This window comes from Poecilia reticulata, chromosome 8, assembly GCF_904066995.2.
Source record: "Poecilia reticulata chromosome 8, P_reticulata-male-v2, whole genome shotgun sequence".
In the NCBI taxonomy this organism is placed as follows: domain Eukaryota; kingdom Metazoa; phylum Chordata; class Actinopteri; order Cyprinodontiformes; family Poeciliidae; genus Poecilia; species Poecilia reticulata.
In genome coordinates, this window is record NC_088837.1 from 19080871 (window position 1) to 19094196 (window position 13326).

The following is a 13326-nucleotide window of genomic DNA, read 5'->3' on the forward strand; positions in this document are numbered from 1 at the left end:
TATGCTGCCATTCCAGTAAAAAAAAAAAATATATATATATATATAAACTTGTCAACTTAATTTCCATTGCTTATCAATTAATTTGTCCCGGTAGCTATAAATAGTTTAATTTAATTGTGTATTATTTTACTGAATATTCTTCATGTCACCTTACTTGCACTGATTGCTGTTTTGACCCCAGTTTGGACCATTTTATGTTTTTATTTTTAAACATAACGCATGTCTCCTGATCAAACTAAAATAAATCTAATGTGTGAAATATTCTTAGCAACGTCACATAACCTCTTTCCTCACTGCAGGTCATAAGCAAGAGAGAAAATTACTTTAACTGAACTAATACCTGGTGCATGTAGAATGTCATATGGATGAAGGAACCATTTGGAAAGAGACAAAAGTCAGGAATGAAATGACCGACAGTCAAAAAGTATGAAAGCTCAAAGTTGCAACCTTGAGCTGTTGTGTAAATTCAGGTGGTCTTGGACCCCCAGACCAGCAGGGCCCCATGTAGAGGCGAAGTCTGCTATTTGGGTGAGCTATATATAGGTGTTTAAAGTGTAAACAGTGTTTTTATGCTTTTTAATACCAGTGTCAAATAAATCCGATTGTTTTAAGCTGGAAAGCTGAACTGGCAAATCAATAAAAGTTTCGACCTTATATGGCTTAACATATTTAAGGTCAGTAGTTAATTACCCAAAATAGCAGTGACGCCACATGCTGCAGTTAAAATAAGAGAAATCCTGTGACTTCTGGGCTACTACTCTGCATACTTTCCCCAGGAATGGAATGCTGCTGCTCCCAAAAGGCAGACAGAGGGGGTGGGAGAGGGGGGCGTCGCTGTTTTCCCTCCGTTAAAGCACATTTTTGAATACCTTGTAGCTCAAACCTGGCCATGAACGTGTGCGCTCACAGAACAGGCGGCTCGTCTGGCGGAGAGAGCAACAAGTACAGCAAGTAAACTGCTGGCAAACCGACTTTGATTTGTTTTGTAAAGTAAGCAAAAGCGGTTGCCAGCAGTATCTGTCTTCTATTTCTGGCCTCCCTCACCCCCCCCCCCCCCTTCCTCGCCCCGGGCCCCCCTCTCTAGACTGACGTCAGCAGAAAGTTATTTTCATGAATGGAGGGGGCGGTCACGAGGAATCGGTGACGTGAGCGCTTGCGGAAGCAGAGCGTGGAATGTTGGTACATTGTTGTTGTTTTGTAGTTAATTCAGTACGAGGATACACCACTACCCTCCTGCCGCGTCTCGCCGACTGGGTCAACTCACTTCGCCGCTTGGATAGGAAACGTACTCCGGCACCTTTACGCATCCCCGTCTACACATATCCGCGTTCACAGAGGTATGATTGTTTTTTTGTTTTTTTTCCTTCTTTTTCTTTCTTTTTTTCCTTTTTCTAGAATATGTTTTGACATTCCTCAGAAAATTGCTGAAATTTGTCACGCTGATGTATAGGCGCAGACACGCTGGTGTTGGATTCACTGGCCGGTTAGGAAGCTTATTGGTAGTGGTTCTGGAAGTTTATGTTGACTTTGTGGATTGTTTGAGCCCAGAGGACACGTGTTAGTGCTGGAGACAAAAAAAAAAAGAAATAGTGCACAGAAAGTGATTGTCTTTGAAGTGAGAAAATTATCAGAACTACTGAAGATGTTTTCCCTCTTTATATTATTTTTACTTTACTAAAGTACAGCTATAAAAAAATACTTTAAATTATTATCCAAGTTTTTTATAGTAAAATAATTTGCATGTCTGAAACCTTTGAAAATAAACTAGCATCAAAATAGCCTATAACAGCGTCACTCACTTAAAAATGACAAGACCATCGTATATCATTACGAGTTAAAAACACACTTTTAAAATTTTTTATAATGGTCGTATTTTTCAATAAAAAAAAAATCGCCAGTCGATCAGGTTTTTAAGGAAAATGGAAGTGAAATAATCCAAGAATTTCCACCTGTCTCTGCTGAAACTATTTCCACGTACATTTTTCACAACCTGTTTCTAACACTCAGCCCTCAATAATAGGTTCCTACTTTGCAAAGTGCCAGCCTACGGTTTTTGACATCGGAATCAACACGTGGTCTGCATTGTAGACATGTGGGAGAAAGGGCAGCAGAGACCACCGGGGCTGACTAGTCCATTGCAAGAGGGAGGAGGGGGAGGAAGGGGCATATTTCCACAAACTATAAATCACTCAAGTGGAACAAGTGCTGTTATCTTATCACTTGTTTCATTACGATTTCTGGGGGACAGAAATCGTCATGTCTTGGGTCAAGATAAGGGAGACATCCTATAAGGGCCAATGACATAATAGCACATGATTCTCATTACTTTAGCATTATCTTCTGCACAACATTTTGGACTTGTGGTCCAGTGATTAATAAATGGAAAATATTTGTGTCTCAATGGTTTATTCCACCGAGATCTGCCACAGATTCGGAGCCAGGAGGATGTTCTGATTCACTTTTGTTTCTGGTGGGCGCCTTTCAGCCTGGAGGAGGGAGGGGGTAGCGTGTGTATTGCGCTGTCATAAGGTTAACATGTGGCTCAGTCACCAAAGTGATGATGTGTTTTTTTGGAGGAAGAACTTGCAACAGCTGACTCATTGTGCCACCAAAGCACTCAAAGAGAATTTCCCCCGAAACAGGCAGCTTATATATATATGTATGTATGGATATATTATATATACACAGTTTATTCCCAGGGTTTACCATTTTGTCTGGTGAAATCGGTGTCACGGATTGCACAAGGCATTGTGGTGAAATGTTGTGAAAGTGAAATATTTGTGGTCACTTATGGTATGATTCACATGGAACACGTTCACTGTGGTGTGTTTTGCTCCTCTTATTGGAATAAAAGACGTCTTGTTGATAATTACCTTTTTAAGCATCATACATTTTTAATACTGTTGGATGTACAAAGTGGGGTATAAACAGGAAAAATAACACATAATTGAATGAAGATGTGTTTTTCTTCCTGAAACGGTTCTCTCTGCCACTTAAAATTGCGAATAGGTTGTTTTTTTTTCTCTGCTTTTCCTATTAAAGTCTTAAAAGGTTCCTTTCAAGCTTGTAATGTTTCAACAGAGCTGGTCTCAGGTTGTCAAGGGACCCAGGGGCTAATTTCCACCACAGCCCCACTAATGTCAAAGGGTGTGGTGATACATCCAGCTCACAAGACCAAACACAGCATTGTGATTGTGAGAACAAGAACAGAATCTATGGATCCTATTTTTTTTATTTATTCTTTTGCTTTCATGAACAAAAGTTTATAAAAAAAAAATCGGGGGTCTTAACACACATATATGCAATTAGATTAAACGTCAATAGATTTAAAGAGTGTCTGGTTTTATATTTTGTAATTTCGTTCTTTGATGAATGTCTGTTTGGTGTGGGATTTTCCAGTCTATGTTTAATGAGACTATTTTAGGTTTGATCTAGAGGTGATCACATTCACTCTAGACTCATTTTTGTGTCAAAAGGAAACGTCAGTGCTGATAGCTAAACTATTGGCCGGCTCAGTATTCTTGCATTACTTACAAATTGTTCCTATGTTACTATGTTGACACCCTCACAGTTAAATTTTTTCCAAAGAGCATCAAAAAAAAATTGCCATTTAAATTATTTAAAGTTTAAGTAGGCCTCATTAGTATTTAAACTCATGTTGCTAGCCAACTAAATGAGGAATAACTTAAGCACTTTTTTCCGAGTGGACTTGAAAATGAGACTTTCAAACAGATAGGTCAAGCTCAAAGCAGTTATCTTCATGTCCAGGCCAGAGATTTTATTGCACCTTCCTAATTTCTCATTTATGCCGAGCATGTTTTTGTTTTGCTTTGAGAGTTTGCCACAGCTTGCTTTGAAGGAACTAATGAGCCTGAACTAATACCTTAAAAGGAGAGCACAGATATATTTAAAACAGAGTTTTATTGAACAGACATGAGCAGTGTAACAGACATGAGCAGATAGTTATGTACCAGCAGTACATAACTCTCTTTTATTTTGCTTAACAGAGCAGATTTTCTTTAAAGGCCTAAGCTAAGCAATGCTGGGCCAAAAGCAAAATAAACTTTTACCATCTTAAAAAAAAACCCAGCAACCTCAGAAATGGCATAACAGTTTCAGAGAATTACTCTTATTTTATCTATCATTAAACAGCTGTCTTGTTTCACTGTTTCTTTATGGCGATGGCATTTTTCCCAACCTGACCTGCGAAATATTCACTGCTATTTTAAATTATTTCCCCGCAGCTACTGGGGGGGACCCTCAGACGCCGCATGTGACGCTTAAGCTGAGGGCTGGTTCTGGGTTTTATCTATTCTTTTTTGGCTTCTTACCACTGTGGTGAGAATAAACGGTCATCAGCAGGGCAAACAAATAATCCAAAGCATTCAAAGTGGTGGTATTTTTATTGCTTTAGAAGTTGCAGGAAAACCTCTCAACTATTCGCTAAAATTAATGTATGGAACCCTGCTGATGATCATTTTCTTGCTCACTCATATTTAATGTCAGTGTAAAAAAAAAAAAGAAAAGAAAAAAGTGAATAGAAGTGCGTGTTTCCTCCCTGCATTCCTAACATTTCTATAACAGTGTCTGGGAGAATATCTTTTCCGTGAGTCCTCCTCCCTTTCCGCACAAAGGTTCCGGCTGATCGTAGCAACTATTTCCAAAGTTCTCTGTACTTTTCCTTCCTCTCTCTGAAACAACGGGATTTTCCAGGAAACGTCAGATCAGGAGGGTGTGATTCCCTGCCGCTGGTCGTCGCTTTTACCCGTAAACAGCATGACTCACCATGCAGTTATGCTCTCCGTTTCCTTTGCATAACATCCCACCAAATGTGCTGCGCTGGAGAAAGAGCAGAGTGCCACGCACGTCAGTCGGGAGCAAAAATCTCCTCGCATTCTTGAATAAGTGTGGGAAAAGCTTTCTTAGAAGAGTCTAGACAAATCTGTTTTCTGTTTACTTCAGACTTATAAAGGAACAAAGACAAGTCAGCTCTTTTTTAGCTCCAGAGTATGAGCTCATTACTCTTTTGATAAGCTGTTTATTTTAGGAGGCAACTGGGCCCCACAGTATCATGCTGTAACCAATATTTGGTAATAGTTGGTGTCACTGATCATGCGGAAAAGTTTACTGAACCTCTGTTTGAGTCAAGTTGTTTTGGATTCACTCGTCTTGTTTCTATTTGCCCTCTCATGCTAATGTTAAACGCAGGCTTTTGGGTGTCAGAAGTCTGTTAGAGTTTCCTAATAAACTGCATATTTAGTTGAAACGATTTATTTTAATTTACATAACCTTTTGTCTTCACTGACATTATACAAGATGGGGAAATTTTTATTTTTCAAATAATGTCAGAATGATGAGAGTTGTTTTTGATTTATTTATTTATTTTTTAAATTTACTTCAAATTTGGAATTTTACTCTGAGATTTGCTACTGTACCTGTAAATAGTCTGGAAAAGCCCAGCTGATGATTTCATAGATTTGTAAACTTCTTTTTAAATTATGTAAAATGATGACATGTCTGTGTATGTATTTCCACGGAAACCATCAAATGCACTGTTTCCTTGTATATTCGTTGAATCAGCTAAGATATCAGGAAGAGACTTATGAACCTTAATAAGTCTGGGCCATCCCTTGGTACAATCTCCAGATGTTTGAAAGGCCCACGTTTTTCTATTCCAACAATTATATGAAGGTATAAGCATCTCTGTTTTGCACCTCAGAGATGAATGTGAAAAATGTGCATATTAACTAGTCCTGCACAGTATATTGCTATGGTATTATGGAATACGGCAGTGACAGTAGAAATTAGAATTAACCTGTATTTTTCTGACACTTTTCGTTCTTATCCTTCATCTCTGTGGCTCCAACCCTCTTGTGAGCTTTAACATCTCAGTTACAAAAAAAACAAAAAAACACATAGTGTGGGCATGAAAGGATGTTAAAGTTTACCCTACATGCTAAACATGTTACTGGGAGCATTGTTTGCATGGAATCTAACATTCTTCAAAAACTACTGCATTTAAGCAATCTGTTGCACTAACTGATATTGTGATGACTGCGAAGCAATATGTTATATATACTGCTCAAAAAAATAAAGGGAACACTCAAATGACACATCCTAGATCTGAATGAGTGAAATGTAATTGCCAATAATTTCCATCTGTTGTCTATTCCATTTGCACAACAGCAGGTGAAATTGATTGTCAATCAGTGTTGCTTCCTAAGTGGACAGTTTGATTTCACAGAGGTTTGATTTACTTGTAGTTATATTGTGTTGTTTAAGTGTTCCCTTTATTTTTTTGAGCAGTGTATATTAAAAGCAAATGAAGATTCTGGCTGAAATTGGCAAGATCAGTTCGTTATCCACAGAGTGGCACAACAAAAAGACAGATTTCAGTTGCAAATACGGGAAGTAATGCCTTTTGATTCTCTGTTGAAATTAAAATTGAATATGTCTAAACTTCCAAAATTAAACAAATGAAAGAGATAATCTGCTTAGAAAATCTTGCTCTTTATTATGGCCTTTAGCAAACAAATATTTTTCCAATGCTAGAATTCCAATAACAGCAAACGTTTAGGCTGATTATTTGTCAGACATTTGGGGGACAAAGTTTTAGTTATACATTTAAACGTTTAAATGGATCCACTAAGAATGTGCACAGCTCTCTCTCTAGTGCTGCTGAGTAAAAGTTATCCTTAGCTATTAGTCACTAGACATGCTTCTCCAGTGATGAAACATATGGAACCTGAGAGTTAAAAAGTGGTCTGTATTGTTTATGTTTCCTTCCTCAAAGAGTGATGGTGAAGTGCTTGCTTGCACACATGTGCAAAGGCTGCAGATGATTTGTTTGGGCAAGCAGTGGACGTGAGACTCTTCTGAATTCCAGACATTTTGGAATTTTTGCAACCATTATGCTAAGAGTGGGGATATTGCGACCCCCTCACCCCATACACGAGTACATCACAGAACATGTTTCAGAATACATGCATTCTCTCTCCCGAGAAGATTTACCCATAAGCATGTGAGGGATTGCACATGTGTGCTTGCTCAGGAATGCAATTTAGTTTGTAGTTGTTGTTTTGTTTAGTTTTTTTGTACCCGCCATCTGCGGCTTTGCTTTGAGGAATTTACTCAGGCTGTCTTATGGAAAACCTGATCTAAGTCGGTTTCTTGACTGTGTTGAGAAGCCATGTTTTGTTTGTGTCTCGTCTTTACGAGTGGATTTGGTTGTGTGACATAATTGCCACTTTCCCTCTGAGGAAACTTGATTATGAAAACCATACCGGCGTGCAAGTTGCAAAAAGAATAAGCACATGGCTGAAGAATTTCAGGGCAACAACTCGGCTTCTGGATTCTGGCCGGAGGCCCCTTTAGAAGAAGGGGAGGCCCTGCACCACTTTTCCAAGACTTTCAAGACAGCAAATGTAACAAGGGATGCCTTTTGGCACAATACTACTCAAAATTGTCTTGCTATAGACTAACTTGTTTCAGGAAATACTTTTTTTTCTCCCTCCGTCAATATTTAAAGCTTCTGAAATATCAAAAATGCAATGCTCTGTAGGGTAAATGAGACATTAGATCATTCTCAAGACTCTAAACAGATGTTTACACATGCATAGTTTAGCACCTTTCATGTATTTTGCTTCTGTTTATTTTCCGTTTAACTGTTCTAAGGGAAGTTCTTGACGTTGCAGAGTAACACGGTTGTTTTTCAGTTTCACTTCCCTGCAGTTTTCAACCGCATTCTACAAACTCTTGAATTAGCATAGACCTATTTATGGCCTAAAATGTGAAAACATGATAAATATCACGAAGCGAGCCCCCCAGCACCCAGAGCGTTTTTTTTCCAGTGAAAGCTGCATTTCAAAGCGCTGCAGAGGATATTTGTTCTCTCTCTGAAGTATCACTTATCACATACTCTCCTAGATTTGTTTAGTTGGCAGAATTTTATGTCAGCAGTGTGAGCTAAAAATATCCACTAGAGTTAAATAAGGGCATAGAGCAGTTCAGGAAAGCCCAATGTAAGAGGATCCAACCGGAGAGAGACGGCCTTAAATCGATAGACTACATTGTCTCGCAACAAAAATACATCACTGACTGTAAAGGAAACTATTTCCCTGTGACATTCTCCCTCCTGGAATTTTCCACCGCTGTACTCCTCTGTAAAGTTCAGCATAACTGCAAATGTTATACTGATGTGGGATGAAAGAGTGGAGCACTGAAGCCTGACAGTAGACCCACAGACATCACATTAAAGGATTAAACACTTTGCGAAAGACGGGATACGAGCTAACTGGTAAAATTAAGAGAAATATCACAGAAGCTAAGTTTAAGAGAGAGTCTTATGATCACATTTAAGAAAGTTTGAGTTTCTTGTTAACACTATCTAAGGGCCATACTGCGGTTATGAATGAGAGTTGTTTACCCTTTTGCTGACCATGTGACTCGCTCCCACGCCCATTCACAGGGCGTTTCCATGGTAGCTGTGGAGCATGGAACAGTGAACTCCCAGTCAGGCTGGTCTGCAGGTTCTGAAATGGAGCCTTGGGGGGATGCGTGCCACACTTGCTCAGTTTTTTCTCCCCTTTTCTTTTTCTTGTTCTTTGGTCATAAGAGCAGCCTGAGAAACCTATTCTGCTGTATAATAAGTGCCATGGGGGCTTAACCACCCCAACCCCCAGCTCTGGCAGACACACAGAAAGTTTAAATCTTTAAAGAGTTCTGTGAAAGAAAAACCTGGTGGGGCTTAGCTGTTTTATTCCTGCTTGTTCTAATGAACAAGTTTGGCTCACATCACTCTTAACAGAAAAGACAAACGCGGTCAAAAACTGATGAGGTTTAACGTGGAGGCTTGCTGCCATCTGCTGGCATGTGTAAGCCAAGCTCCTGTCAAAATTGTTACAAGGAGAAAAAAATATATAATACACTAAGGAGACCTAGTCTTCAGTAAAGCTTATAGTGAGATTGGGACATTTGTCAGTCTTTATTCAGTGAAGTGAAATAACCAAACTTTAATTAACCTAGCCCCTGCATTACATGACAACCAGTTCATAAACATACAAGATTTTACATGAACAAGTGTTGTTTCTAGCCAATGTGATGGGTTTTTCTGACAAATAGCAAAGCTTTTTAGAATTGTATAAGTGTTATATTAGAATTCTATAGTTATATAAAATCAGATCTATAATAAGCTTTATTTCCAAAAGTATTTCCTCATCTATCCAAATAATTATATGTTGTTCCGATGTTTAGCAATAGTCTTGCTCGATACTCTAAAACAAATGGCATCAAAAACGGGTGACTATGACCATTCAATTCAAGGACAACGTTCATTATTGGGAGTGAGATTTGTCAGGGCAGAGCGAGAGACGGAAAGAAAATCTAGATTATCAGTCCAATTGAATCAGATTTGGCAACTCTGAAAATTGTCCTTCGTCGACAAAAGTGGAATGGGTAGCTGGTACTGATAAGGTTAACTAAATGTGTTGCCAATCACCTTTAACACGCTGCTCTCCAGCTAGTTGAAGTTAAACAGTCTGTTTTTTATCCGTTTCATTTTCAGTGCAACTTCTGTGAGGTTCTGGTCAGTTTTCTGCATGCAGGGAATGACGACTCATTTCAAGACAAGCAAAGCTTTAAGGGTAAGCCTCATGAATTTAAGAAATGGTTTATAAAATTGCGTTCGCACGTGGAGTTGTTCTTTACTCACTTCCCACCTCCGGCAGGTCAAGAAGGAGACGGGCGAGAATGCCCCGGCGCTTAGCGACGATGAGTTGGTGGCCATGTCGGTGCGGGAGCTAAACCAGCACCTGCGTGGACTGACGAAGGAAGACGTCGTCCGGCTGAAGCAGCGGCGACGGACCCTGAAGAACCGAGGCTATGCAGCCAGCTGCCGCATCAAGCGTGTCACCCAGAAGGAAGAGCTGGAGAGACAAAAGACAGAGCTGCAGCAGGAGGTGGACAAGCTGGCCAGAGAGAATGCCAGCATGAGGTTGGAGCTGGATGCGCTGAGAGCTAAGTACGAGGCCTTGCAGTGTTTCGCCAGGACTGTAACCCGGGGGCCAATCTCACCCGGCAAAGTGGCCACCACCAGCGTCATCACCATTGTCAAGTCGACTAACCACAACACCAGCCCCACCCCGTTCTCAGCTCCCTCCTAGTGCTGACAGGACTGGGCTTTCCCTTCTTTTGCCTGGTCTTTGCTGGCTCTGACGCATCCTGAAGCCAGTCATCCTGTACTGAGAGGATCCTCAGTAGTTTGTTAGACTGAAGGATCGGGTGCCAGGCTCTGTCACGTAATGCTGCATTCACAGTTCCGTCTCCGTTCGCCTGCCTCTTACACAATCTATACTGTCTGCACACTGTTCACAACCCCGTCCCGACCCCCAGCACCGGCAGGGTATTGGGCCTCTGTGACCCGACCTCTGTGACTGATGGTAGAGATTTATTACAGTCTGTCTTACCGGTGTAATACTTGATGCTGCAGAACATAAAATACAAATGATTTGACTTTATGGGAGTATAGCTACTTGACACTTGTGTAAATTTACATAAAAAAGTGTCAATTTTGAAGCTGTTGCCTTAAAGATCTATAAGTACTCTACGACTAACATGCAGTTCAGCACAACAAGGAGTTAGATTTCCCTGGATTAAAGTCTAGAGGTTTCTCAATAGTTTCCAGTGATATAAGAGATGGATGAAACTGAAGTTTTCTCAGATTTTCATTTGTTCTTGAGCTTGTTTAGCTTATGCTAATCCGTAAAAGAAGCTGTTAACGGGATAACTGACAAACATATATGTGTGTTTCATGTTTGGAAAACCCTGGTGTGGGTAACATTAATTGGAGGCATTGCCAAATCCAGAGGATCTCTCCTCCATGTTTGCTTCAATTATGAAACATACCTAAAGGTCCTAATTTTTTCGCCATTTTAGATTATTTTTGTTAAAAAGGTTAAAAGGTATTAAAGACATTGTAAAGTTTGTTTGGGAAGTGTTGGGTGTAATTCTGATGGCTATTTTATGCCCCCCTGACTTTTCTTTTTTTGGTAACATTAACAGGTTTTAAATCTTTTTACAACTCAACTTACGACTAACTTTTTTACAATTGAATGTGCTTAGAAAGCAGATTGAGCTAAATGTGCTTGTAATAATAGAATTTACTTCATTATAGCACTTATAACTGTAACTATACAGTATAAAGTAAATTACAAGATGCAACAATGAAATTATTCTTGTATGTACTGGGGCTTAAATGTGCGATGATGATGATGTGATGGGAATATTTAGTGGAAGTCTAAAGTTAGCAAGGATGGTAAACTCTGCTGCACTTGCAATGTTTGGTGGGTAATCCATATTGGATATAGTGACAATGAAAGTAGTCCATGTAAAAATCAACTTTCTTCCTGTATATTACAGATTAAAGGTGACAAATCCTCTGCTAGTTATGCTGTCACTTACGTTGATAAACTCCGTCCAGACATAAAAAAAAAAAATCATTCCTACCGCTGGGTCACAAGAAGTGCTGCTGCTGCCGGTGTTGGTATTTTAAAAAATTTATTATATATATTTTTTTTTTACAACCAGTAGTTATTTACTTTACATTTGACACACTCTTCTACAAGAGAAACTCCTGACGCCTGTCTTCACAAAAAACATATATTAAATGGAGTAAATGCCTTTTTCTCTCTATGAACATCTTGCATTATTTAAATATAAAGATGACTTGAAAACAAGCTGTTCCTACAGAGGACCCATTCCTAAATTGGAGTCAATGCAATAGAGACTGCTCATGTCAGGATTTTTTCTTGCCTAAGAAGACATGACTGTTCTTCCCCTGTTCAGAAGCTGCAAAGAACAGAATGGGGAACTACGCTGCTGTACAACCTGCTGTGATTTTATTTTGTTTAAGCAGGGGCATTGCTGTGCTCTTACTCCTTGAATTTTCACCCAGTTCTTTTATGTCCTTTGTTCTTTTTCTGACATCAGTTTTATACAATACACATACAAAAAAAACATATATATATATATACATATACATGTATATTACTTATTTTTCTGTCTTTCACTATTCTGGGAGTGGTGTGTCTGTGTAATCACTCACTGAAGTTAGTGACATTGATGCTGACCATTTTCAAATTGTACTCACATTTACGAGACGACTGTGTTTATAACTTAAAACCTTTATGTATTTATACTCGACAATTAACTGCTTAAGGTTACATTTAGATGGCTCATATCCTGCAGCCTTGCAAACAGTGGAAATTGCAGTTACGTCAAATAAAAGCTCATTTAGAACTATTAGTAATGCACTAGTGTTAGGGAGATGTGAAGCGGACCTCACTAGTATGTGATCAAACAATAAACCATAGTATAGAATCCTTCAGTGCACATTTTAAAGCACACATTTACGTTCCCACAGAGACAAGTGTTGTGAAGACTTGGTCTTTAAACTTTCCCGTTGAACATATCTTAAGAGTTTATACATTTTATGTGTAAACCTGGTGCAGACACCACAGGTTTTGAAGTGTACTCCATGATAGTGATGCTTTTAGTGCTTTACGTATTCAGCACTGTTAACCCAGACCTGTTAATGTGATGGTGTGTTTCAGTCCTAAAGCCAAAACCAACATTGTTCTGTTTGCGTAAGTCAATTTTTACATATTCATGACAAATAAAATGCAAAGCATTATGCTGACCTCTAGTGGCAAGTCTTCAAAACTATTTATACACACTTGAACACTGAATCTGAGACTAGCGTGATTGATTTTGCACACACCTTAATATTATATGTCGTGTTTCCTATTGTCCCACGTAAAAATCAAAAAAAGCCTTAGTCAAATAAGAGACAAACCTTTCTCTGGGTGAATTAAATACACAAGCACTATATCCAGACCAAGATACATGATGGTCTTTTCTTTTATGCAAATCAGTAGAAAAAGTTTTTCCAATTAAATTGAACGGATGTTAGACAAAAATCTAGAAGGATTTATTTGTGGGACGAGGCACAGCCATCTTCCTGCCGTAGATGTTTACTAAACTTAGTCCAGACATTTTTCTTTCCTCTTACAGATTGTGAATATATTTGGCAATATCCAGAAGTTAAGTTACCTTCTGCCCAATACTTTTATATGAATTGTACATATATATAGAAGTATATATAAAACTTGTATTTTTAATGAAAATGTAAGAACTTTTATAGATTTTCTTTAAACATGTCTGATTAAATAAGCTTTTGACACCAGCTTTGCCAGTCTACAAGCTACTGTTTAAATTCAGCCATGTAGAGAATAGGCTAGAATACAGAAAGGACGACAAAAATCAAATATG

The 13326-nt window shown here is 38.8% G+C and overlaps 1 protein-coding gene across 1 annotated transcript; it reads left to right on the forward strand.

Annotated features, from left to right (window-relative positions):
- The first annotated feature begins 1114 nt into the window (after positions 1 to 1114).
- Positions 1115 to 12694, forward strand: mafk (MAF bZIP transcription factor K). The gene is made up of 3 exons (XM_008415909.3): positions 1115 to 1337; positions 9563 to 9641; positions 9726 to 12694. The coding sequence occupies exons 1-3, from the start codon at positions 1174 to 1176 to the stop codon at positions 10158 to 10160; spliced, it is 678 nt and encodes a 225-aa protein (XP_008414131.1). The 5' UTR covers positions 1115 to 1173; the 3' UTR covers positions 10161 to 12694.
- Positions 12695 to 13326: the final 632 nt, after the last annotated feature.